The 24,034-nt window shown below is 40.9% G+C and overlaps 1 protein-coding gene across 1 annotated transcript; it reads left to right on the forward strand.

The window, feature by feature from the left end:
- Positions 1-3,368: 3,368 nt before the first annotated feature.
- On the forward strand, positions 3,369-5,507 carry LOC309558666 (ATP-dependent DNA helicase pif1-like; the record flags this gene model as incomplete). The annotated part of the gene is made up of 2 exons (XM_082261725.1): positions 3,369-4,435; positions 5,030-5,507. 2 exons carry the CDS (start codon positions 3,369-3,371, stop codon positions 5,505-5,507), a joined length of 1,545 nt encoding a protein of 514 aa, XP_082117851.1.
- Between the last annotated feature and the right edge of the window lie 18,527 nt (positions 5,508-24,034).

Consider the following 24,034-nt stretch of genomic DNA (forward strand, 5'->3'; position numbering starts at 1 on the left):
TTTGTAGTGCAAAACATTTTGAAGCTGAAAGACCTTCTGATCGAAAATTTTCACAATGTTCTTCAAAAGGAAAAGGAAATCTTCCCTCAATTAGTACAAATCCATTAATCCAGCAGCTCATGACTGGACAGCATTACTACAGCAAACATTTCTTCACCAATATTAGATCTATAAATAGTGCATTAACATTTGCCTCCATGGGAGCAAACATTACTCCACCACCTGGCAATGGCCCATATTGTTTCCGGATCCACGGATCAATTTGTCACAGAGCAGGCACACTGCACCAAGAACAGGGACAAAACAGACAGTTTGTTCAATTATATATTTTAGATCCTTCTGAAGCAGCAGAGCAAAGAATGCAAAATTCAGCAAATACTGGAATAAATCCAGAACTTATGAAAATACTAAGCACACTCATTGCTCAAACAAATCCATTTGCAGAGGCCTGCAAAATGTTGTACCAAGTTGAAAAAGAATATGAGGAGGATGCTGCAACAATTGGAAACGTTATTAAGGAAGTGTCCATGACAATAGTGCAAGATCATAGAAATGACCAAAGACGCTATAATGCACCAAAACATAATGAGGTTGCTTTTATTTTTCAAAATGATGATGGCGAACCTCCACTAAAAAGAGATCTTCTAATACACTGCAAAGCAAGTACAGATGATATAAATCAAAGAAAAACACAAAGGATTAGTGTCCTTGACCCCAATCTGGAACCCATGGTTTATCCATTACTCTTCCCTTATGGTGATGAAAGCTGGGGAATTGATATACCTTTGCAACACAGACCTCAAGTGTTAGAAAGTTTAACAAATCAAACACGAAATCCTAGAATTTGAGTTACACAAATGCAATATTACGGGTATCGTCTTTCCATCAGAGACAATTTTAATCCCTTCTTAAATGCTGGCCGCCTTACACAACAATATATAGTTGATGCATATGTCAAAACTGAATCCAACAGACTCAACTACGTACGACAAAATCAGCCAAAATTGCGAGTTGAAAAATACTCAGGATTGATGGACCACTTAATTAATGAATCCAATCAGAAAGGCCTGATTCCTGGAAAAACATATATTTTACCTTCCTCATTTGCAGGTAGCCCAAGAAACATGCTTCAAAATTACCAAGATGCAATGGCAATTGTTAGAAAATATGGCAAACCTGATCTTTTTATTACAATGACGTGCAACTCCAAATGGGAAGAGATTGTTGAAAACCTACAACATGGCCAAACTACTGATGCTCAACCTGATTTAGTTGCAAGAGTATTTAATCTAAAACTGAAAGCTTTAATTGATGATCTCTGTAAAGAACATATTTTTGGAGTACCAAAAGCAATTGTCTACGTAATAGAATTTCAGAAGAGGGGTTTACCACATGCTCACATACTACTTATTCTTAAAGATGACTGCAAACTGTAATGCTCTTGCGTTTTTTGTTAGTGAATGGATTTGCAGCTGCAGAATTATTACACTCAGTAGTCATGTAGAGATGTGTTGAACAAACATATCCAACTCTCAGGACTCATCACCGTGCACAGCCTGCTTTATGCAAATATACATACACTCAATATGATGTTCCTGGAGTGATAGGATGTATATGATAGTATAGAGGTGAGAGACAGGCGTTAGAAATGGTGAGCACTCAGTAGTAATATTCAGGAGAGTGGTAGGTGATGATAGGTAGTATGCAGATAGGTTTAGCAATTATGTATAGTAACAGGTGGTAGGGGACAGCAGATGAAGTATACAAGAGAGAGTAACCTAGTGCAATGATGCAGAATATGGTAGGCTCAAGAGCTAGCAATCTATGAAGTTATGCAGATGATAGAAATAGTCCTTACATAGTAACAGTCCTTAGTATGCAGAGGTAGATAGTGTAAGTTAGTTAGGAAGAAATCCCCTGTGGGGTACTTATCACAACTTGGGTTAGTAGTAGCAAGGTCCAGTAGCAAGAGAGTGATCCGGTAGCGAGATACGGGATCGGTAGCGAGGTTACGGTTTTGTTCAGGCAAAGGAATAGCTAGAAGCTCCGGAAGCATAGGACAAGACTGGTCAAGCATGCGGTTTGAACGAGCAATGAGTGAGAGAAAACCGGCGATTGAAATAGCCGCTCATAGCGGCGCTCGGCGATGATGTCATTGTTCTTAAAGGTGTATGCGTTCCACCTAGTTAGCAAGGTGGGACGCAATATTAAGGTAGAAATGGGAAATAAGGGTACCAAAGGTACCAGAATCTTACACAAACCCAAAACTCAAGAACTGATAGACAAAATTGTATCTGCTGAAATTCCAAATATAACCAACACTCCTCGCTTACATGCAATTGTTACAAACCATATGATTCATGGACCATGCGGGCCACTCAATCCTAATTCACCATGTATGTCAAATGGCAAATGCACTAAGGAATTTCCAAAACCATTCCAGGAAAAAACGTCAGCAAATACAAATGGCTATCCAAAATATAGAAGAAGAAACACAAACCAAACTTCGATTGTGAATGGCAGGACAATAGATAACCATTGGGTTGTACCATATAATCCACATCTTGCCCTCAAGTACAATTGCCACATTAATGTTGAAGTCTGTGCTTCCATAAAAAGTGTCAAATACCTTTTTAAATATGTGTACAAAGGTCGTGATTGTGCAAATGTTGTGATTCAAGAAAAAGACACTTTAAATCATGATGAAATTAAGACCTTCATGGATTCCAGATATGTCAGCGCATGGCGTTTAAATGGGTTTGAAATGCATTACCGATCACATACCATACATAGGTTAGCAGTGCACCTGCCTGATGAACAATCTGTAGTTTTCAATCCAAATGACATCAATACAGCGGCCCAGAGAGCTTCAGCAAGAAATACTCAATTGAAGGCTTGGTTTAAATTAAATCAAGAGCAAGAGCAAGCAAGGAATATTTTATATTCAGACATTCCTATACACTATGTATTTGACTCTGAAACCTGTACATGGAAATTACGACAGCGGGTGCAGAAAAAATCATTGGACGAATGTATTCTGTCAATTTATCATCAGATCCAGAACGCTACTGCATGCGTCTCCTATTGCTACATGTTCCTGGTGCAATATCATTTGAAGATCTGAGAACTGTCAATGGAAATATCTATCCCAGTTTCCAAGATGCTAGGAAAGAAAGAGGCCTCATCAATGATGATCAAGTGTGGGAGAACACTTTAGAAGATGCTATCCAATACAGCATGCCAAAACCACTAAGAGAGTTATTTGCGTACATTTGTGTATTTGCCTCCCTACAGAACATGAAATATTTTTGATAAATATGAACAGTACTTCACCGAAGATATCGTTCAAAAACATATCCATCACAACGATGAATGCACAATATGTATTTAATTCTATCACGTTACAGGAAATATGTAACATTCTACTACTCCATGGGAAAAAATGTGAAGATTTTGGATTACCACCTATACTACCAAATTCAGACTTACTTGCAGATAACTACAACCAAGTCTTTGAAAAACAAAAAGCAGAAGAAATGACAAGTACATTAAACAAAGAACAAAAAACAGCTTTACAAACAATATTGCAAGCAACTGAAAATGACAACCTTACCAACCATTGTTTTTTCATAGATGGCCCAGGAGGTAGTGGTAAAACATATCTTTACAAGACCCTGCTCGGCACAGTTCGTGGACAAGGAAATATTGCACTACCTGTAGCCTCCCCAGGTATAGCAGCCAATCTTCTTGAGGGTGGAAGAACATACCACTCCCAATTCAAGTTACCTGTGCCTATAGTTGAGAATACAACATCAAATATAAAACTCAATTCTGTTGATGCTGAACGTTTAAGAAATTCAAAAATAGTAATTTGGGATGAATGTACTATAGCCCCCTCTGTAGCTTTTGCAGTGGTTAGCAGACTGCTCCAAGAAATAATGGACAACAACAAACCGTTTGGAGGAAAAGTATTCTTACTTGGAGGAGATTTCAGGCAAACACTTCCCGTGGTACCTCACGGTGACCGGACAAAAATTGTTGAGGCCTGTGTTAAGAATAATAGACTGTGGACTAATTTCCAAATACTTAAACTTAAAAACAATATACGCTCAGTTGACACTGATTTCAGCAATTGGCTGATCAAAGTTGGCAGTGGTGATACACCACACATTGACGGGTTGGCTGAAGATGTAATTGAAATACCTTCCCAAATTTTATGCACAGGAGATATTGTAAAATACTTTTTTGGAGACAAAATTCGTGTTACAGATGTCCCTAACTTAGCAAAAAAATCTATTCTTTGTCCAAAGAACTGTGATGTAAACTCCATGAATGAAGAGGTGCTTAACATTTTAGAAGGAGAGACAGTGACATACCTCAGCTCAAACTCAATTGATGACTCAAGTGACGAAGATATTCGAAACTATCCAATTGAGTTCCTCAATGTCATGGTCTTACCTTCTTGCTGTTCTCCTTCGTTTGACATGTGCTGGCGGCCATCTTGGTTTCTGGGTTTCTTGTAGCCTCCCACCCTGCGGCTCCTCCTTCCCACTGGGAGGAGCTGGATGCCTAGCTCATATATATAGGAGGTCTGTGGCTTCAGTTCCTTGCTTGGTCCTCCTGTGTTCACATGCTTCTAAGACTGCTGCTGCTTCTGGTCCCTGATCCTGGCTTCGTCTGACTACCCTGCTGGTTCCTGATCCTGGCTTCGTCTGACTACCCTGCTGGTTCCTGATCCTGGCTTCGTCTGACTACCCTGCTGGTTCCTGATCCTGGCTTTGTCTGACTACCCTGCTGGTTCCTGATCCTGGCTTCGTCTGACTACCCTGCTGGTTCCTGTTCCTGGCTTCGTCTGACTACCCTCCTGGTTCCTGACCTCTGGCTTCGCAAGGACTCTGCCTCGGTTTCGCCTTCCGTTTGGACTTTTGCTTTACAGCTTGATTTTCAATAAAGCCTTCTTATTTTCACTTATCTGTTGTTGTACTTCTGGTTCATGGTTCCGTGACACTCAATTAATTAACCCCAACAGGTTGCCTAAGCAGAAACTCAACCTTAAAGAGGGCGCTATAATTATGCTCCTTAGAAACCTAAACACTAAAAACAGATTGTGCAATGGCACCCGTCTCATTGTCAAACAACTTAAGAACAACCTCATCATTGCTCAAGTAATAACAGGTTCAGCGGAAGGAAACATAGTCTTCATTCCCCGTATGGATTTGACTCCATCAACAACTGATTTACCGTTTATCTTACGAAGACGACAATTTCCAGTAACATTAGCCTTTGCCATGACAATTAACAAATCTCAGGGGCAAACCTTGGAAAAAGTTGGAATTTACTTGCCAGAACCGGTATTCAGCCATTGTCAGTTATATGTTGCATTATCAAGAGTAAGGAGTTTTACTGATGTCATGGTGAAGGTTGTAGAAGGTCCTGACCAAGGCAAACTGTTGGAAAACTGTGACAGAATAGTCACAAGGAATGTTGTCTATAAAGAAATATTATAGAAATTCAACATATACCCCCCCAACCCCCCCCCCCCAAAAAAAAAAGAACAAATATTAAAAAAAAAAAACTACTGATTTTGTATATTTACAATTGTTTTAAAAGGTTTGCACTTAAGCAACATTTACCGTACCTTAATTGTTTTTGTTTACTACATAAAAAAAAACTTAGAAATGTGACATTTTTCACATTATTCTTCGGTAACATTTCTATAGAATAAATACGATAAGATAGAAATCAACTGCATGGTTGTCCACTCTTTTTTGTACTGGAACAAGTCTGTTTTTACAAATGTTTGCCCACATATGTTCTAGCGCCCGTTAATTTAACAGGCTTAATGTCTAGTTTTTAATAATATACTAATATTAGGAAAAGCATGTTAAAAAATACATTTAAAAGGGACCAAAAAGATTACATCACAGCGATACTTGGCATCATTGAAATGACTTGATCACACCATTCATCCTCCAAAAAGGATAGATGTTGGCAAAAAATAATTATTATATTTTAAAGAAATGTATAAAAAAAATTACTAATAAAAATAACCTGCAAATAAACAAAATATATCCATATGCCCTATGCCTTTAAATGGGGGCAATAGTAAAAGTAAACATATCAAAATATAAAATATATATATATATATATATATATAAGAATGGGAAAATCTATGTTGTGTAAAATCTATAATATATAAAAATTGGTATACATGTGAATATAAATAAGGGCTCAAAATATAAATAAATAGGATTTGAATGATATATATATATATATATATATATATATATATATATATATATATAATTAAATATATGGCTGTGATCAATCCTTATAAATAAACAAAAAAAATCACAAATGGAAGGACTGGTGAATTAAAGACGAAAGGACTGAAATGTATCGACTTGACAGAAATGGAAATAAAAATAAAAAATATCTTATTAAATATTAAAATATTAATCATAAAATGATCAAATGATTAAAAATAGTTAAAAAACTACCAATTAGATAAAAAGCAGTTGAGGTCAAAATCAACGTTCAGCCCATTTGGATGTAGCATTTTTAATATATCCATTTCCCTTCATTCTGTGAAATCCCCTTGGTTAGATTTCCTCCTCTCCAGTTGGGTACTAATTTGTCTGTACCACAAAATCTGAGTCCAGATGGGTTCCTATTATGGACTAGTCTGAAATGATTGGATAGACTATGGTTTTTGAACCCCTTTTTAATGTTTGCTACATGTTCCTGTCGCCGGACTCCTAATTTTCGCGTGGTACGGCCCACATACTGGAATTTGCATGGGCATTCCAATAAGTACGTTACATGGGTGGACTCACAGGAAATTAACTTATCAATTTTAAAACTAGTACCTCTATTGGTGGACATAAAATGTGTGGTTTTTCTAGCTCTATGTTTGGAGGTTTTACACATAACACACCGCCCACATGAAAAAAAGCCTATTTGATCCAAAAACGGGCTAGAAGTCTTCGGGGGATCTACCACGTTTTTGGCTAGTTTATTTCTTAAAGTGGTGGGTTTGGTATAAATAAACTGCGTTTTTTTAGGCAGAATTTTTTAAAGAGTGGGATCCTTTTGTAAAATATGCCAATGCTTTTGAAAAAAAAAATTTCAACCTGTTTGTATTGTCTTGAAAAGCCTGTCATGAAGCCCGTACCGTATTTACTGTTGGTATCTTTTGGGCGAGTTTTTGCCATTTCTTGTCGTTTGTATTTGCTAACTTCTTCTTTTGTTTTCAAAAGAAAGCTCTTTTTGTACCCTTTTTCCTCGAATCTCTTTATAATAGTGTCCGCTTGACTATCGAAATCTTTTTCGTCATCACAGTTGCCCCTGATCCGTATTAGCTGGCTTTTGGGTACTGCATTAAGCCACCTTGCATGATGGAAGCTATGTACTGGAATATATCCGTTGCGGTCGACTTCCTTGAAATAGGTTTTGGTACACAATGTCTTTCCTTGCTTGAAAATTACCAAATCAAGAAAGTTGATGGTTTCTTTGTTCATAAGTCCGAAAAGGATATATTGTACTTGTTGACCCTGATTTCCTCCATGAATTCTTGAAATGACTCTAAGCTCCCCTCCCAAACGATCAAAATGTTGTCAATATATAGTTTGTATAAACGTAATTGTGGTCTCTCTTTGCTAAAAATCACCTCTTCTTCCCATTACTGAGGAAGATGTTTGCCACTGAGGGGGCATATTTTGCGCCCATTGCTACGCCTTTTCTTTGTCTATAAAAGTTCCCATTATGCCAAAAAAGTTCTCGCTCATAGCTAAGTCGAGTGCCTGTACAAGGAATTCCACCTGTTGGTTATCTATGTTGGACCTTTCAAGGGCCCACTTTACTGCCTTGAGTGCGTGTTGTTGATGTACATTGGTGTATAACGAATCTACATCCACGCTTGCCAAAATCTGATGTTTGTTAGTAGTAATTCCTTGCAAGACTTGTATAACCTCCTTGCTGTCTTGAAGGTAAGCTGGAAAACTCTTGACTAGGGGTTGCAGGAAGCAATCCAAATATTCCCCTAACTTTAACGGACAATTGCGCTGTCGTGTGATGCTGTACCCAAACGAATTTGACGTCCTTTTTTCCCCACCAACAGAGCTTTCTTTTGGTGGTAATTGATCACCTGTGTGATTTTTTGATCATGCGCTATAAAAAAAAAAATAGCGACAATTTTGCAAAAATAACAATATTTTTCAAATTTTTTTATATGAAATTCCCCCCAAAAAATGTAAAAATCTAATTTTTTTAACATTTTAGGCCAATTTTTTTCTGCTACATATGTTTGGTAAAAAAAATCACAAAAAGCGTATTTTGATTGGTTTACGCAAAAGTTATTGCGTTTACTAACTAAGGGAAAGATTTTTTGTTATTTTTATTGTTTTTTTTTAACGATTAATGGCGGCGATCTGCGATTTTTTTGGGGGGACTGCGACATTGCAGTGGACAGATCGGACCATTGACTGACATTTTTGACACTTTTGAGGTTACCAGTGACATTACTACAGTAATCAGGGCTATACATATGCACTGTTACTGTAAAAATGACACTGGCAGGGAAGGGGTTAACTTTATTTAAGAGGGAGGGGTTAAGTGTGTCCCTAGGAGCGTGATTCTAGCTTTGATTGGATGTGACTGTGTGGGTAACAGCAGAGATCAACGGTCCTACATAGCAGGACCGTATGATCTGTGCTGTTACACAGGGGAGAATGGCAGGCGGCTTTGTTTACATTACCCGCCTGCCTTTCTCCCGGTGTAACCGCCGATCGCGAGTGACCGGCGGACATCGGGTCCGCTGGTCACTTGCGCGGGGGGGGGGGTCCGTTAGCGAGCGGGAGCGCACCGCCGGCAGCGCGCGCTCGCTACCTAGAGCCTCACAGACAAGCGACGTAGCACTACGTCACTTAGCCTGTGAGGGGCTGACCGCCGCAGTAAATAGTCGTGCGGCTGTCGGCAACAAGTTAATTAATTCATCTTTCTGGGCTCTCTTAACCATTCTTTTCAGTTTTGCTTTGTTCTTATTTGTAGGGTTACCCTTTAATTTTTCATAGGTTTCTTGGTCCCCCACAAGCCTATTGAGTTCCTCCAAATAATCCTTTTTATTAAGAATAACCAGGCCTCCACCTTTATCTGCCGGTCTAATCACTACTTCCTTCTTGTTTTCTAGCATTTTTATCCCTTGTTCGATATCTTTTTGTTTCCTACAGGCTTTCACATTAAGTTGCTCAATTTCTTGTTCCACCAGTACTTTAAGAACTTCACCAAAATGGGGATTGCGTGTTTTCAGATTAAAAATAGACTTGTTCCTCAACTCCATATAGGTAAATCTTGTATTATTGGATTGAATAAAATCTTCACTGTTAAAATAATGTTTTTTAATATTAATTTTTCTTAAAAATGTTTGCAAGTCGATAAAAACTTCAAACTTGTTGAGATTCTTGTTTGGAGCAAATTTCAGTCCCAACTCTAAAACTTTTAATTCGTCTTCCGTAAATGTGGCATTACTGAGATTGAAGATGCCTAGGCCTATAGTTCTCGTTTTCTTTTTCCTCTGGCCTCCTCTGCACCCTCTTGTTCTCCGTTTCTTCTCTCTAGTTTCCTGGTCGGGATGGGAGTGTACTGCCATGGTGTCTACTCCTCTTCTCTTGGGGGATTGTTGGCATGATTTCCCCCTCTTCCCCAATTCTGATTGTGTCCCCTCCCCCTCCAAGGTGGTCCGCCATACTCTCTTTTGGGAAAACCCCCTCGGGATTGGTTGTAATTCCAGGATGGTGGGTTGGAGTTATGATAGTAGTTGTTTTGTTGCCATTGGGGTCGGTCTACCTCTACCCCTTCCTCTCCCTCTATGGTTCCCATTATGGTGGGTGGGTTGATTCCCCCATTGTTCCCATAATAGGGAGAAGGTTGCTCATTTCTTAATGGTTCAAATCTGTTGTGAACCGTTACCCTATATTGTGGTGTGCTCAAATAGGTAGTGGAGTGTCTGGGTAGGGAGTACCTTGTGTACCTTGAGAATATATTCCTTATCAGCCTTAAAGGATACTTGCCTGGTTCCTTACTGGACACATGCCTGTTTGACCCACATAAAGTAGTGTTTGGGGGTCCTATTTGTCTGGTAAGTGGAACATCTAAAGGGGGTGGATCTTCACTACATCACATCTGATTGCTGGCATGGTTTTGCACAGTCTTCTCAGCACTTAAGCACTTTTTGGACTTTCCTTTTCACTGGCTACTTGCTGAAGCACTTGGTTCACTTTGTATGGACTTTTATGTGGAAATATCACTATTTATATATTATTACCACTCATTTAATGTCGTATTTATATGTGTTTGATTTATTTTATTTACACATATTATTGCACAGTTATTTGCACTTTGCACTTTAATTTGTGTTTCCCTTTAGAGTAATTTAATTATTACTCCCATTATGAGGTAATTTTCACAACCTTTTTGTGCTGTACACTAGCACTGTCACTTTTTAAATTCTTTAAGAATTTTTGAACAGCAGCACTTAGAGTTGTTTTCAATTTTACCATAGCGCAGCATTCCCCCCTTTTTTGATTTCAGTGCATATGTGTCTGCTTAATCTGGAAAAAAAAAAATTCCTTCATATTTTACTGTGACTTACAGCGTTTAGACACTGCAGTTCTAATCTGCTCTTCAAAAAGCACCAATTTAAGGGGAAAATAATTTTTTTTTAGTTTTTCATTCAAATGGGTTTTTATTATTCAATAGCGGAATAGAACACCAACAGTATCCAACCTGTTAGGCATGCGGCGTGCAGCAGCCATGTAATGCAAGCTCAGTGCATATGTGTCTGCTTAATCTGGATTTAAAAAAAAAACTTTTTTCCTTCATATTTTTCTATGACTTACAGCGTTTAGACACTGCAGTTCTAATCTGCGATTCAACAGGCACCAATTAAGGGGACAATTATTTTTCAGTTTTTCATGTATACTTTACTGTGACACTGTCATACAGTGCTTAGACACTGCTGTTCAAATCTGTTCTTCAAAAATCACCAATTAAAGGGAAAAATACAAATGTTTCATTCATACGTTACAGTGAGATACACCCATTGGATACTGTTGTTGTATTCTGCTTTGCAATAAAAACCCATTAAGGGGAAAAAAATTAAATTGAAGCCTAGTCTGTATATGTTACAGTGAGATACATCCATTGGATACTGCTGTTGTATTTCGCTTTGCAATAAAAACCCATTTAGGGGAGAAAAATTAAATTGCAGCCTAGTCTGCATATGTTACAGTGAGATACACCCATTGGATACTGTTGTTGTATTCCGCTTATCAATAAAAACCCATTTAGGGGAAAAAAATTTAATTGCGGGCTAGTCTGCATATGTTACAGTGAGATACACACATTGGATACAGTTGTTCTATTCCGCTTATCAATAAAAACCCATTTAGGGGAAAATAAATAACTTGTGGCCTAGTCTGCATATGTTACAGTGAGATACACCCATTGGATACTGTTGTTGTATTCCGCTTATCAATAAAAACCCATTTAGGAAAAAAATGTAATTGCAGGCTAGTCTGCATATGTTACAGTGAGATACACCCATTGGATACTGTTGTTCTATTCCGCTTATCAATAAAAACCCATTTAGGAGAAAAAAATAAATTGCGGCCTAATCTGCATATGTTACAGTGAGATACACCCATTGGATACTGTTATTGTATTCCGCTTCTCAATAAAACCCATTTAGGGGAAACAAAATTTAATTGCGGGCTAGTCTGCATATGTTACAGTGAGATACACCCATTGGATATTGTTGTTCTATTCCGCTTATCAATAAAAACCCATTTAGGGGAAAATAAATAAATTGCGGCCTAGTCTGCATGTGTTACAGTGAGATACACCCTTTGGATACTGTTGTTCCATTCCGCTTATCAATAAAAACCCATTTAGGGGAAAAAAATGTAATTGCGGGCTAGTCTGCATATGTTACAGTGAGATACACCCATTGGGTACTGTTGTTCTATTCCGCTTATCAATAAAAACCCATTTAGGGGAAAAAAAATTAATTGCGGCCTAGTCTGCATATGTTACAGTGAGATACACCCATTGGATACTGTTGTTCTATTCCGCTTATCAATAAATAAGTCAATAAGTCAATCAATAAGTCTGGCCAGCATGTGCAAGGTGGAGTTCCACCTTGTGGGCACGTCACATATGAGGTGGTGAGCGGGAAGGCCGTAGTTACGCTGCAGCGCTGACAGGCGAGCAGCAGCCGGGTGAGAACGCCGAAAGTGCGCACAGACGGCCCGCACTTTCTGCAGCAGCTCTGACATATTGGGGTAATTTTTAAGGAAGCTCTGTACCACCAAATTCAGCACATGCGCCAGGCAAGGGATGTGCATCAAACCGGCTATGTCCAGAGCTGCTACGAGATTTCGACCATTATCGCACACCACCAGGCCAGGCTTGAGGCTCACTGGCACCAACCACTCATCAGTCTGCTGTTCCATGCTCCTCCACAACTCCTGCGCAGTGTGGGGTTTTATCCTCCAAACAGGCAAGTTTTAAAACTGCCTGCTGTCGTTTACCCCTGGCTGTGCTGAAGTTGGTGGTGAAGGTGTTACGTTGACCGGATGAGGAAGCGGTAGAGGATGAGGAAGGGGAGTAGAAGGAGTTAGGAACAGGAGGCAAACTGAAGCACCCTCCAATCTTCGGTGGTGGTAGGACATGCGCCAAACTGCTATCCACCTCTGGCCCAACCGCCACTGCATTTACCCAGTGTGTTGTTAGAGAGATATATAACGTCCCTGACCGTGCTTACTGGTCCATGTATCCGTAGTTAGGTGGACCTTGCCACAGATGGTGTTGCGCAGTGCACACCTGATTTTGTCACCCACTTGGCTGTGCAGGGAAGGGATGGCTTGCCTGGAAAAGTAGTGGCGGCTGGGCATGATGTACTGTGGGACAGCCACCGCCATAAGGCTTTTAAAATTCTGCGTCTCCACCAGACGGAATGACAGCATTTCAAAGGCCAGGAATTTTGAAATGCATTCAGGGCCAGGGATCGCAGGTGGGTAGGGGGATACTTCCTCTTCCACTCCAGTTTTTGGGAGATAGAAAGCTGAACGCTTCCACTGGACATTGTGGAGGTGGTTGTTGGTGACCCAGGTGGTGGTGTTGCTGGCAGATCCTCTGTTTGCGGGGTGGCAGGTGCCATTGTAACTACAGAGGTGGATGAAGAGGCCGAGACTGCAGCAGCAGAAGAGGAAGCAGGAGGAGCCAGAGACCTTTCTTGGTTTTTGAGGTGTGCACTCCACTGCAGCTCGTGCTTTGCACTTAGATGCCTGGTCATGCAGGTTGTGCTCAGGTTGAGAAGGTTTATGCCTTGCTTCAGGCTCTGATTGCACAGCGTGCAAACTACTTGTGTCCTGTCATCATCACATTGTCTGAAGAACTGCCATGCTAGGGAACTCCTTTGAGCTGGCTTTGGTGTGCTCGGTCCCTTGCTGCGTTGGGCAGCAGCATGCGTAGTGTCTAGGGCACGGCCTCTCCGCTTTTGCACCCTGCTCCCTCTTCTGCTGTGCTAGTGGCTCTTTGTGACCACCGCCTCTTCCTCCAAACTCTAAACCAGGTCACCTGCATGACATTCATTCCATGTGGGGTGGAGGACCTCATCATCCTCCACATTATCTTCCACGTAGTCTTCACCCCTGCAACCCTTGTCGGTCTCCACAATTCGGAATTCAGCAGCAGTTGGCACCTGTGTTTTGTCATCATCCGAGACGTGCTGCGATGGTCCTCCCATGTACTCATCTTGAGACATAAGTGGTTGGGAATCGGTGCACTCAATCTCTTTCACTTCTGGGGCAGGGCTAGTTGGATGGCCCTGGGAAACGATGCTAACAGAGTCATCAAAAAGAAGAAGAGACTGCTGCATGACTTGGGGCTCAGACTGCTTGGCTGATTTGCAAGGAGGTGAGGTGAAAGATTGATGGACATCGGCTGCAGGTGCCAACTCTGACCTTTCAGCAGAAGACTGGGTGGGAGACTGTCAGCAACCCAATCTAGTATCGCCTGTACTTGTTCTGGCCTCAACATTTGTAGAGGAGCATTAGGCCCTGCCAAATACTGCTGCAGGTTCTGTCGCCTACTCGCAGCTGAGAAAGGTGTTTCATTTGTGCGGCACAGATCGACCACGTCCTCTCCTTGCAACAGGAGCTCCACCAGCAGCACCACGACCCAGCACTAACATGGTGGAGCAGTATGTGTGCACACGCCTAGACGTACTGAATGACGGGTCTGCCCTGCAGCCAGTGTATTACCTGAACGCCTGTCCAGAGCCAATGTGGACAAGCTCATGTTCAATAAAATGAGCCAGGCATGGATCCCACAGGACTTGTCTGTACCTTGTGCAGAATAGACATGTGCAGCGGCCTTACCCAGCCATTGTTGTATGTGATCTTTCTTACTCTTTTGGGGTGTACCCTCATATAAAAAATAATTAAATTAAAAACCAAAACCAGTGTTGGCTACCTCATCCTCCTCCTCCACCGCCGCCGCCGCTTCCACCTACACCGCCATATCCACCGCCACCTCAACCTCCTACTCCATATGGGCCTCGTCCTCCTCCTACATCATTCAAGATTATTATTTTTTTATTTTTATGTATTTTTGTATTTTATGTTATTTTAAGTTATTTCCCTATCCACATTTGTTTGCAGAGCACTTGCCATGCTTTTAATAAGATTTTGCTGCCATTTGCAGAGCCATTTTAGTGCTCAAAAGTTCGGGTCACCATTGACTTCAATGGGGTTCGGGATGGGGGTCAAGTTCGGGTTAAGTCCGGGTCACGAACCAGACTTTTTTTTCAAGTTCGGCCGGCCCCGCCGATCCCGGACATCCAGGTGTTTGCTCAACTCTACTCCTGGGATGTATAATGTTGTGGTTAGGGGGAAAGAGCGGACGTGGGATGAGGTAGCTGTCACAAATAGGTACCTGGTCCCAGAAAAAAAAATTGCAATGATGAGAGAGGAGGGGGGAAGAGGATGAGTGAAACCCTGTTTTAGGTGAAGTTCTGCTTTAACACTAACCTAAGGTCACTAGTAGAGATGGACGAACATCAGCCGGGGCGGTTTGCGAACGCCAGCCGCAAATTTTCTCAAAAGTCTGCGAACCACGAATTTGCGGCGGGCCCCATTGACTTTAGTGGGAGGCGAACTTTAAAAACCTTTAGGTCATATTTGCAGCCACAAAAGACATACTAGCTGTGCACAAATAGTCCCAGCACATGGACAATGTCATAACAGAAGTATTGCAATTGAAAAAGTTGCCCTAAATTTATTTTTTTTTTTTACAGCAAACAAATTATTTCTTTTTTCATAAATCAGCCAGAACTGACAGCAGCCGGTAAATACATTGTCTAATACATATAGGGTCCATTCACACATCTGTAAAATGGGTCCGCATCCATTCCACAATTTGGCGGAACCTTTACAGACCCATTGTTTTTCATTTCCAGTCTGAAAAATTAAGCATTCACAGGATAAGTAAGTGTTGGCCATTCCAGGCCCCAAAAATTAGCCCACATGCGTTTACCTGACAGCTAAGAATGTAGTATTCTGTGGCTGAAGGTACATTAGGCATTCACAGGATACAGAAGTAAGTGTCGGCCAGTATTCCCCCCAAAAATTAGCCCACATGGGTTTACCTGACAGCTAAGAATGTAGTATTCTGTGGCTGAAGGTACATTAGGCATTCACGCAGTATACAGAAGTAAGTGTCGGCCTGTATAGGCCCCAAAAATTAGCCCACATGGGTTTAACTGACAGCAAAGAACATAGTGTATTTGATGGCTGGAGGTACAGTAGGCATTCACAGTATACAGAAGTAAGTGTCGGCCTGTATAGGCTCCAAAAATTAGCTCACATGGGTTGAACTGGTAGCAAAGAACGTAGTGTATTTGATGGCTAGAGGTACAGTAGGCATTCACAGTATACAGAAGTGTCGGCCTGTATAGGCTCCAAAAATTAGCCCACATGGGTTTAACTGACAGCAAAGAACGTAGTGTATTTGAAGGCTGGAGGTACAGTAGGCATTCACAGTATACAGAAGTAAGTGTCGGCCTATATAGGCCCCAAAAATTAGCTCACATGGGTTTAACTGATAGCAAAGAACTTAGTATTTGATGGCTAGAGGTACATTATGCATTCACACAGTATACAGAAGTAAGTGTCGGCCTGTATAGGCTGCAAAAATTAGCTCACATGGGTTGAAATGACAGCAAAGGACGTAGTATTTGATGGCTGGAGGTACAGTAGGCATTCACAGTATACAGAAGTAAGTGTCGGCCTGTATAGGCCCCAAAAATTAGCCCACATGGGTTTAACTGACAATAAAGAACTTAGTATTTAATGGCTAGAGGTAGAGTATCCCGGGTAACTATAGGTCGGTCAGCCTAACATCAGTAGTCTGCAAAATTTTGGAGGGGATGTTAAGGGACCACATACAAGACTTTAGTAATGAAAACGGTATTATAAGTAGTAATCAGCATGGATTCATGAAAAATTGTTCTTGCCAAACCAATCTATTAACCTTCTACGATGAAGTGAGCTGCCACCTAGATAAGGGAAAGCCTGTGGATGTGGTGTATCTGGACTTTGCAAAGGCCTTTGACACCGTTCCCCACAAACGCTACTGTACAAACTAAGGAAGGTAGGTATGGACCATAAGGTGAGTACCTGGATAGAGAACTGGCTCCAGGGGAGAGTCCAGAGGGTGGTGATTAATGGGGAGTACTCGGATTGGGCGGGTGTGGAAAGTGGGGTCCCCCAGGGTTCTGTCCTGGGACCAATCCTGTTTAATTTATTCATAAATGATCTAGAGGAGGGGATATCTAGTACAATCTCAGTATTTGCAGATGATACTAAACTAGGCTTGCCAATATCTTCTATACAGGATGTGGAAACCTTGCAAGCGGACCTGAACAAACTAACGGGGTGGGCAACTACACGGCAAATGAGGTTTAATGTTGAAAAATGTAAAGTAATGCACCTGGGGGCCAGAAACCAGAAAGCAAGCTACTCACTAGGGGGGAAACCTCTGGGTGAGTCTAGGATGGAAAAGTACTTGGGGGTACTGGTAGACAACAGGCTTGGCAGTGGCATGCAATGCCAAGCCGCCGCAAGCAAAGCCAACAGAATACCGGGATGTATAAAAAAGGGGATTCACTCCAGAAATAAAGAGATTATTCTCCCACTCTACAAGACTCTGGTCCGGCCACATCTGGAGTATGCTGTCCAGTTCTGGGCACCGGTCCGCAGGAAGGATGTGCTGGAACTGGAAAGAGTCCAGAGAAGGGCAACAAAAATAATTAGGGGAATGGAGGACATCAGCTATGAGGAAAGGCTACAAGCACTGAACCTATTCTCTCTGGAGAAGAGACGATTGAGGGGGGATATGATATCAATGTACAAATACTGTACTGGCGACCCTAGCATAAGGAACAAACTATTCAGAGAAAGGAGATACAATAAGACACGTGGCCACTCACTAAAACTAGAGGAAAGGCGGTTTAACCTTAAAGTGCGTAAGGGGTTCTTCACTGTAAGAGTGGTAAGGATGTGGAATTCTCTTCCACAAGCAGTCGTATCAGCAGGGAGCATTGATAGTTTCAAAAAACTATTAGATGGGCACCTTAGAGACCACAACATACAGGGGTATACAATGTACGGTTAAAAGCAAACACACACACACATCATAGGTTGAACTGGATGGACTGATGTCTTTTTTCAACCTCACTAACTATGTAACTATGAGTAGGCGTTCACAGGATACAGAAGTGTCGGCCTGTATAGGCCCCAAAAATTAGCTCACATGGGTTGAACTGACAGCAAAGAACTTAGTATTTGATGGCTGGAGGTACATTAGGCATTCCCAGTACACAGAACAGTAAGTGTCAGCCTGTATAGGCCCCAAAAATGAGCCATTCAATGGACATGAAATGCCTTATATGCCGCTGTATTTAGCAAAGACAAGGACCAGGAATTGTTGTGGGTGGATGGCGGTCTGGCAGATATTTGTGGCCTGTGATGAGGAATTTCAAGGAAACATGGTCTACTGGTCACATGTGTTGAATTCCTCAGAGATCCATGCCTCATTCATTTTTATAAATGTGAGGTAGTCTACACTGTCATGAGCTAGGCAAGTGCGCTTATCGGTCACGATCCCCCCTGCTGCGCTGAATGTCCTTTCGGACAGGACACTGGACGGGGGGCAAGCCAACAGTACCATTGCAAATTGTGCTAGCTCTGGCCAGAGGTCAAGCCTGCCCATCCAGTAGTCCAGGGGTTCATCACTCCTCAGAGCGTCCACATCGACCATTAACCCAATGTAGTCTGACACCTGTCGGACACCTTTTTTAAGCTCCAACATTTGAGTCACAGAAGCCTGCCTTTTTCCAGAACAACGTGACGACGGCATCATGGAAGGTGGAGTGTTGGACAACTGTGAGAAGACAGGAGAAGGAGAAGGAGAAGAGGCTGGATGGTGAGAGCCTGGAGTGTGGCTTTGTGGGTTCTGATGGTTTTGCTCCCACTGGGCTCGGTGATGTGATTTCAGGTGCTTTCTTAAGGCGGTGGTCCCTAAGTGAGTGTTGGGCTTACCGCGACTTATGCGCTGACTGCAAAGGCTGCAGATGGCAACAGTGTTGTCAGCAACAGACACATTAAAAAAAGCCCACACTGCGGAGCCATGTGACAGCGTCCTGGGAGCGCCAGATGTGACTGTACATGGTTGATGGCTCGCTCCTGATACATTTGCAGTCTGCTTTGTACCTCTTGTGCAATGCAAGTTCTGCCTGCCTCTCCTCTCTATCTGCCGGTCCGTCAGTCCGCCAGTTCTACAAATAATTGGTTAACTGTGTGTAGCACAGTTAACACAGCAAAAGAGGCCAAATTTTTGCAGGACTAAAATACAATCTTAGAAAAGTATACTGTTAAATAACACCTCACTTCAATCTGTGGTATTGGGGGGCTACAGGTTTATCACACCAGTTCTACAAATAATTGGCCAGTAACTGTTGTCACTGTGTGTAGCACAGTTAACACAGCAAAAGAGGCCACATTTTTACAGGACTAAAATACAATCTTAGAAAAGTATACTGTTAAATAACACCTCACTTCGATCTGTGGTATTGGGGGGCCACAGGTTTATCACACCAGTTCTACAAATAATTGGCCAGTAACTGTTGTCACTGTGTGTAGCACAGTTAACACAGCAAAAGAGGCCACATTTTTACAGGACTAAAATACAATCTTAGAAAAGTATACTGTTAAATAACACCTCACTTCGATCTGTGGTATTGGGGGGCCACAGGTTTATCACACCAGTTCTACAAATAATTGGCCAGTAACTGTTGTCACTGTGTGTAGCACAGTTAACACAGCAAAAGAGGCCACATTTTTACAGGACTAAAATACAATCTTAGAAAAGTATACTGTTAAATAACACCTCACTTCGATCTGTGGTATTGGGGGGCCACAGGTTTATCACACCAGTTCTACAAATAATTGGCCAGTAACTGTTGTCACTGTGTGTAGCACAGTTAACACAGCAAAAGAGGCCAAATTTTTGCAGGACTAAAATACACTCTTAGAAAAGTATACCGTTAAATGACACCCCACTTCAATATGTGGTATTGGGGGCCATTGGTGTATCACACCAGTTCAAAAAATTGGCCAGTGAGTTTGGCACTGTATGTACCAGACTTCACTCTACAAACGAGGCAATATTGTTGCAGGACACAAATACACTTGTTAAAGTTTACTCAGATAACACCCCACTTCAATATGTGGTATTTGGGGGCCATTGGTGTATCACACCAGTTAAAAAAAATGGCCAGTGAGTTTGGCACTGTGTGTACCAGACTTCACTCGGCAAACGAGGCAATATTGTTGCAGGACACAAATACACTTGTTAAAGTTTACTCAGATAACATCCCACTTCAATATGTGGTATGGGGGGGCCACAGGTTTATTACACCAGTTCTACAAATTATTGGCCAGTAACTGTTGTCACTGTGTGTAGCACTGTTTACACAGCAAGAGGCCAAATTTTTGCAGGACTAAAATACACTCTTAGAAAATTATACTGTTAAATAACACCCCAATTCAATATGTGGTATTGGGGGGGGGGGGGGGCACTGGTCTATCACAGCAGTTCAAAAAAATTGGCCAGTGAGTTTGCCACTGTGTGTAGCAGACTTAACTCAGCAAAAGAGGCAATATTGTTGCAGGACACAAATAAACATGGAAAAGTATACTCAGATAACAACCCGCTTCAATCTGTGGTATTGGGGGGGGGGGCAATTGGTCTATTACACCAGTTATAATACATTATAAGTGCTTTTGTCACTGTGTGTAGTATTGCTGCAGAAACGTTCAGTCTCACCACCACACCTGTCACAATGCTGCACAGTGCACAATGATACTACTAATCCACCATGCTTTCTACCAAGTTTATTATACTGTGGATTACTTCCCCCCCCCCCCTTTTTAGTGCACTGCACAGCAATACCAAAAATTTTGCAGCCCTTTCAAGGACTTTTGTGGACATTAACAGAACGATTTGTGTCACTGCTGACGATCTCTAACTGCCCCTACAGCACAGACTGGATACCTGTTCCTATACTGAAGAGACTGTAATAGACCCTATACCGACATTGCAGCCCTTTAAATGACTTTTGTGGACATTAACAGAGCAATTTGTGTCACTGCCGATGACGATCTCTAACTGCCCCTACAGCACACACTGGATACCTGTCCCTATACTGAAGAGAGACTGGACCTATACCGAAATACCAGCCCTGAAAAGGACTTTTGTGGACATTAACAGAGTGATTTGTGTGACTGCAGCTGATCTCTAACTGCCCCTAAAGCAAAGACTGGATATCTGTCCCTAAACTCAAAAGATACTAGTAGACCTATACCGAAATACCAGCCCTGAAAATTACTTTTGTGGATCTTCACAGAGCTATTTGTCTCTAGCAAACTCTCCCTCATGAGCACAGCAGACCTCTCCCTACACTGGCAGAAAGCGGAATGTGAATTGGCCGACAGCTCAGGTCTATTTATAGGGTAGGGGGCATGTCCATGTGCTGAAATGTTTCAATTGGCTGTCCCGTTCCACCTGACAGCTCTGTCATGGGCCAAAGTTCTCCCCAATGTAAACTAATATGGCCGCCGTGAACGACACCATGTGTTCGCAAATTTGGCGGGTAGCGAACAAGCAAAATTTGCCGCAAACCGACCGCCGGGCGAACCGCAAGGCCATCTCTAGTCACTAGCAGACTAACTAAATGATCTTCTGTAATGCCTGTTGTCCCTAATGTATGACAGTGATAGCACAAACCATCTACCTATGGGAATATACAATTTGAGAAGAATTAGTGAAAGCTTGAATATTGTCAGTTAAAAATGTATGGTGACAGTTTTTTTGCATTAATGAAAGAAAAGAAATGATCTAATGATGGTTTAGCAAATTCTGTGTGATTCTGTGACTGACACGGGGATAATACTAAATGGAAGTAGGTAACCCCCAGGCTGTACTAAGATTGTGGTGTAAAGAACAATGATTTATGAAGGCCCTTGGGACCAATAGAGGACATGCCTAGCTCAAGTGCCTTCCAAACATTTCAATCACTCCTTCAGTGCTGATAGTAGCTCATTGTAAAACCTGGCTTGATTGGTAGCTGGAAAGGGAGAGAAGACACAGGTTAGGAGATCTTGCAAGCCCGCTAAACATTGCAAATAACTCAAAATGGTCCTTCTTGCGAATCAAAAACCAAAAAACCAAAAGTTTGTATTATCAAGTCAAATTTACTGGCTGCATCTGTTTATTTCTCTGCATCTAAAAAGGAGAAAGGAGTTTATTGCTACTGCCACTCATGAGACCCATGTAATAAAAGATTTTGTCACCTGCATCACACGGGGTGTGACAGTGCCTTGCTTGTGAGTGTGATACTTTATCTTTTACTTTAATAAATGTCCTTAATTAAGCGGAGAGCATTAGATCGTTTTATTAATCTTTTCCGGATTGCCATACATGAGTTTCTGAGAACCTGTTGGGTCCTGGATATACAGATCTTCTGGCTGTATCCATATTGATGCTTACTGATACAAAGTGTTGTGACCCCTAGTGGTCGAATACAGGAGGTGAGAGGCTGTATTATCTGTGGTGGAGGAGTCACGTTTGTAGTGGTGTTTTACATATTTCTGTTCTTCACTTTGGAAATCAGCTTTTAAGGACTTTATTATCTATGATCCACCTGCTTTTTATTGTGCATTTTATACATTTTAATGTGAATGATTTTATGCACTATTTGTAATTTTATAGCGCTGCACTTTATTTTCTTTTATTTCTCTGCATATAATAGTAAATAAAAATATCCATGTAGCTGGATTTTTAAAGTGCTGCCAGGTTTATAAATGTCTTAAATACTACAAATATGAAAAGTATTAGCAATATTAAAGGTTATTTGAATACATTAGCATTTTATTAAAATAACCCCGTTAGTAATAATTACAGATACATGTGCAATATGTTCTGGTTACTTACAAGTACATTAAAGCAACCTTCAATTTGGCTTTACATCTCAAGGACAGTGCAAGTGACAGCATTATCCCATGAGAATCCAATAGTAAAATTTTACCGCCAGCTATAGAATACAATCTTTTCATTGTTGATGGTAAAACTGTGTTACCGATATGAGTGATGACATGCACTGATTACATCTTAAACAATACAAATGAAAAAGTCAGATACACAATTCCAATGTTAAAGAAGATTTCATGATACATGTTCATGTTTAGTCATTTCAGTTTTACATAGTATAGGAAAGTAAGCAAAATCTGGTCATGTCAGGTATTCCAAAGGGGAATTTGAATATGGTTTGGTGAAGGTGAGATTGTACATGTTGTCTTTTTAGGGCAAAGAGAATGTTACATACCCTTTTCTAGAAAAAAAAAATGTCTCTGGAGCTTCCCCTGCAAGTGAGAAACCTCCAATGTTTTCCTAATGTCAAAGTGTGCAGGGACATTTTGTAGCCCATAGACATACAGTATATCTTCATGTGATAATCTCACCTGGTCACATTACAAATTTATACAGTAGAAAACTGTTTGGTTGCATTGTGCCACTTAATTTTGCTTTATATTATTAATTCTATCAGTTAATGTGAATTGTTTATTTTAATACCAATTTTAATTTGTTTAAAATGTGTGAACTTCAGGTAGTAAAAAGCAAACTATTCTAAAGGAATGTGTTTTTTTTTTTTTTTGCCCATGGTATTATATAAAATGTATTTAAAAAGTAAGCGAACTGAGCAGCGGGGATGTGTATTTTGTAAAATATTTATATACTGCAAAATGAATCATCGTCAAGTATTACTATTTGCATCTACCTTACCAAATATGTTTTGCTAATGGTGTCATTCTCCTAATGCATGTTAAAAGATGAAAGCAAAAAAATACTGGTTCATTGTTGTACCTTATTAGAGGTGCAAAGAGCAATAATGATGTGCAATGCACACTACCATACAGCCACATTGCATTTACTGTACAGATCAGCTACCTTAGTTTAATTAATCAATGTAATCGATTGCTGTGGGTGACGGTTTCATTTTTCATGCTCTAGTGAATCATAGATAAATCATCCACTATAGTAAAATATGATCTTTTAAATAAAGGATCTGAGGATAACTAAGGCATTATAAGTGGCGTTACATATAGCTTTGCCCACTGCTAAGTTAATTACTTGCGTATGCTACAGGATGCCAGTATTAATGAGAAAGCAGAGACTCAGCTCTTTACACAAACAAAAAGGGCTGCACAGACTGTGACAGTAGTAATAATGGGAAACGTTTTTACATTGACTGGTGAAATGACAATGCTGGAATAGTAAAAGGGCAGTAATTTAAAAACGCACTACAAGACCATTTTAAGTGTTACTAAACCCAAAGGCAAACCTTTATTATATTGCT

The sequence above is a fragment of the Pelophylax lessonae genome (assembly GCF_965119305.1).
Source record: "Pelophylax lessonae genome assembly, chromosome: 6".
Classification (NCBI taxonomy): Eukaryota; Metazoa; Chordata; class Amphibia; order Anura; family Ranidae; genus Pelophylax; species Pelophylax lessonae.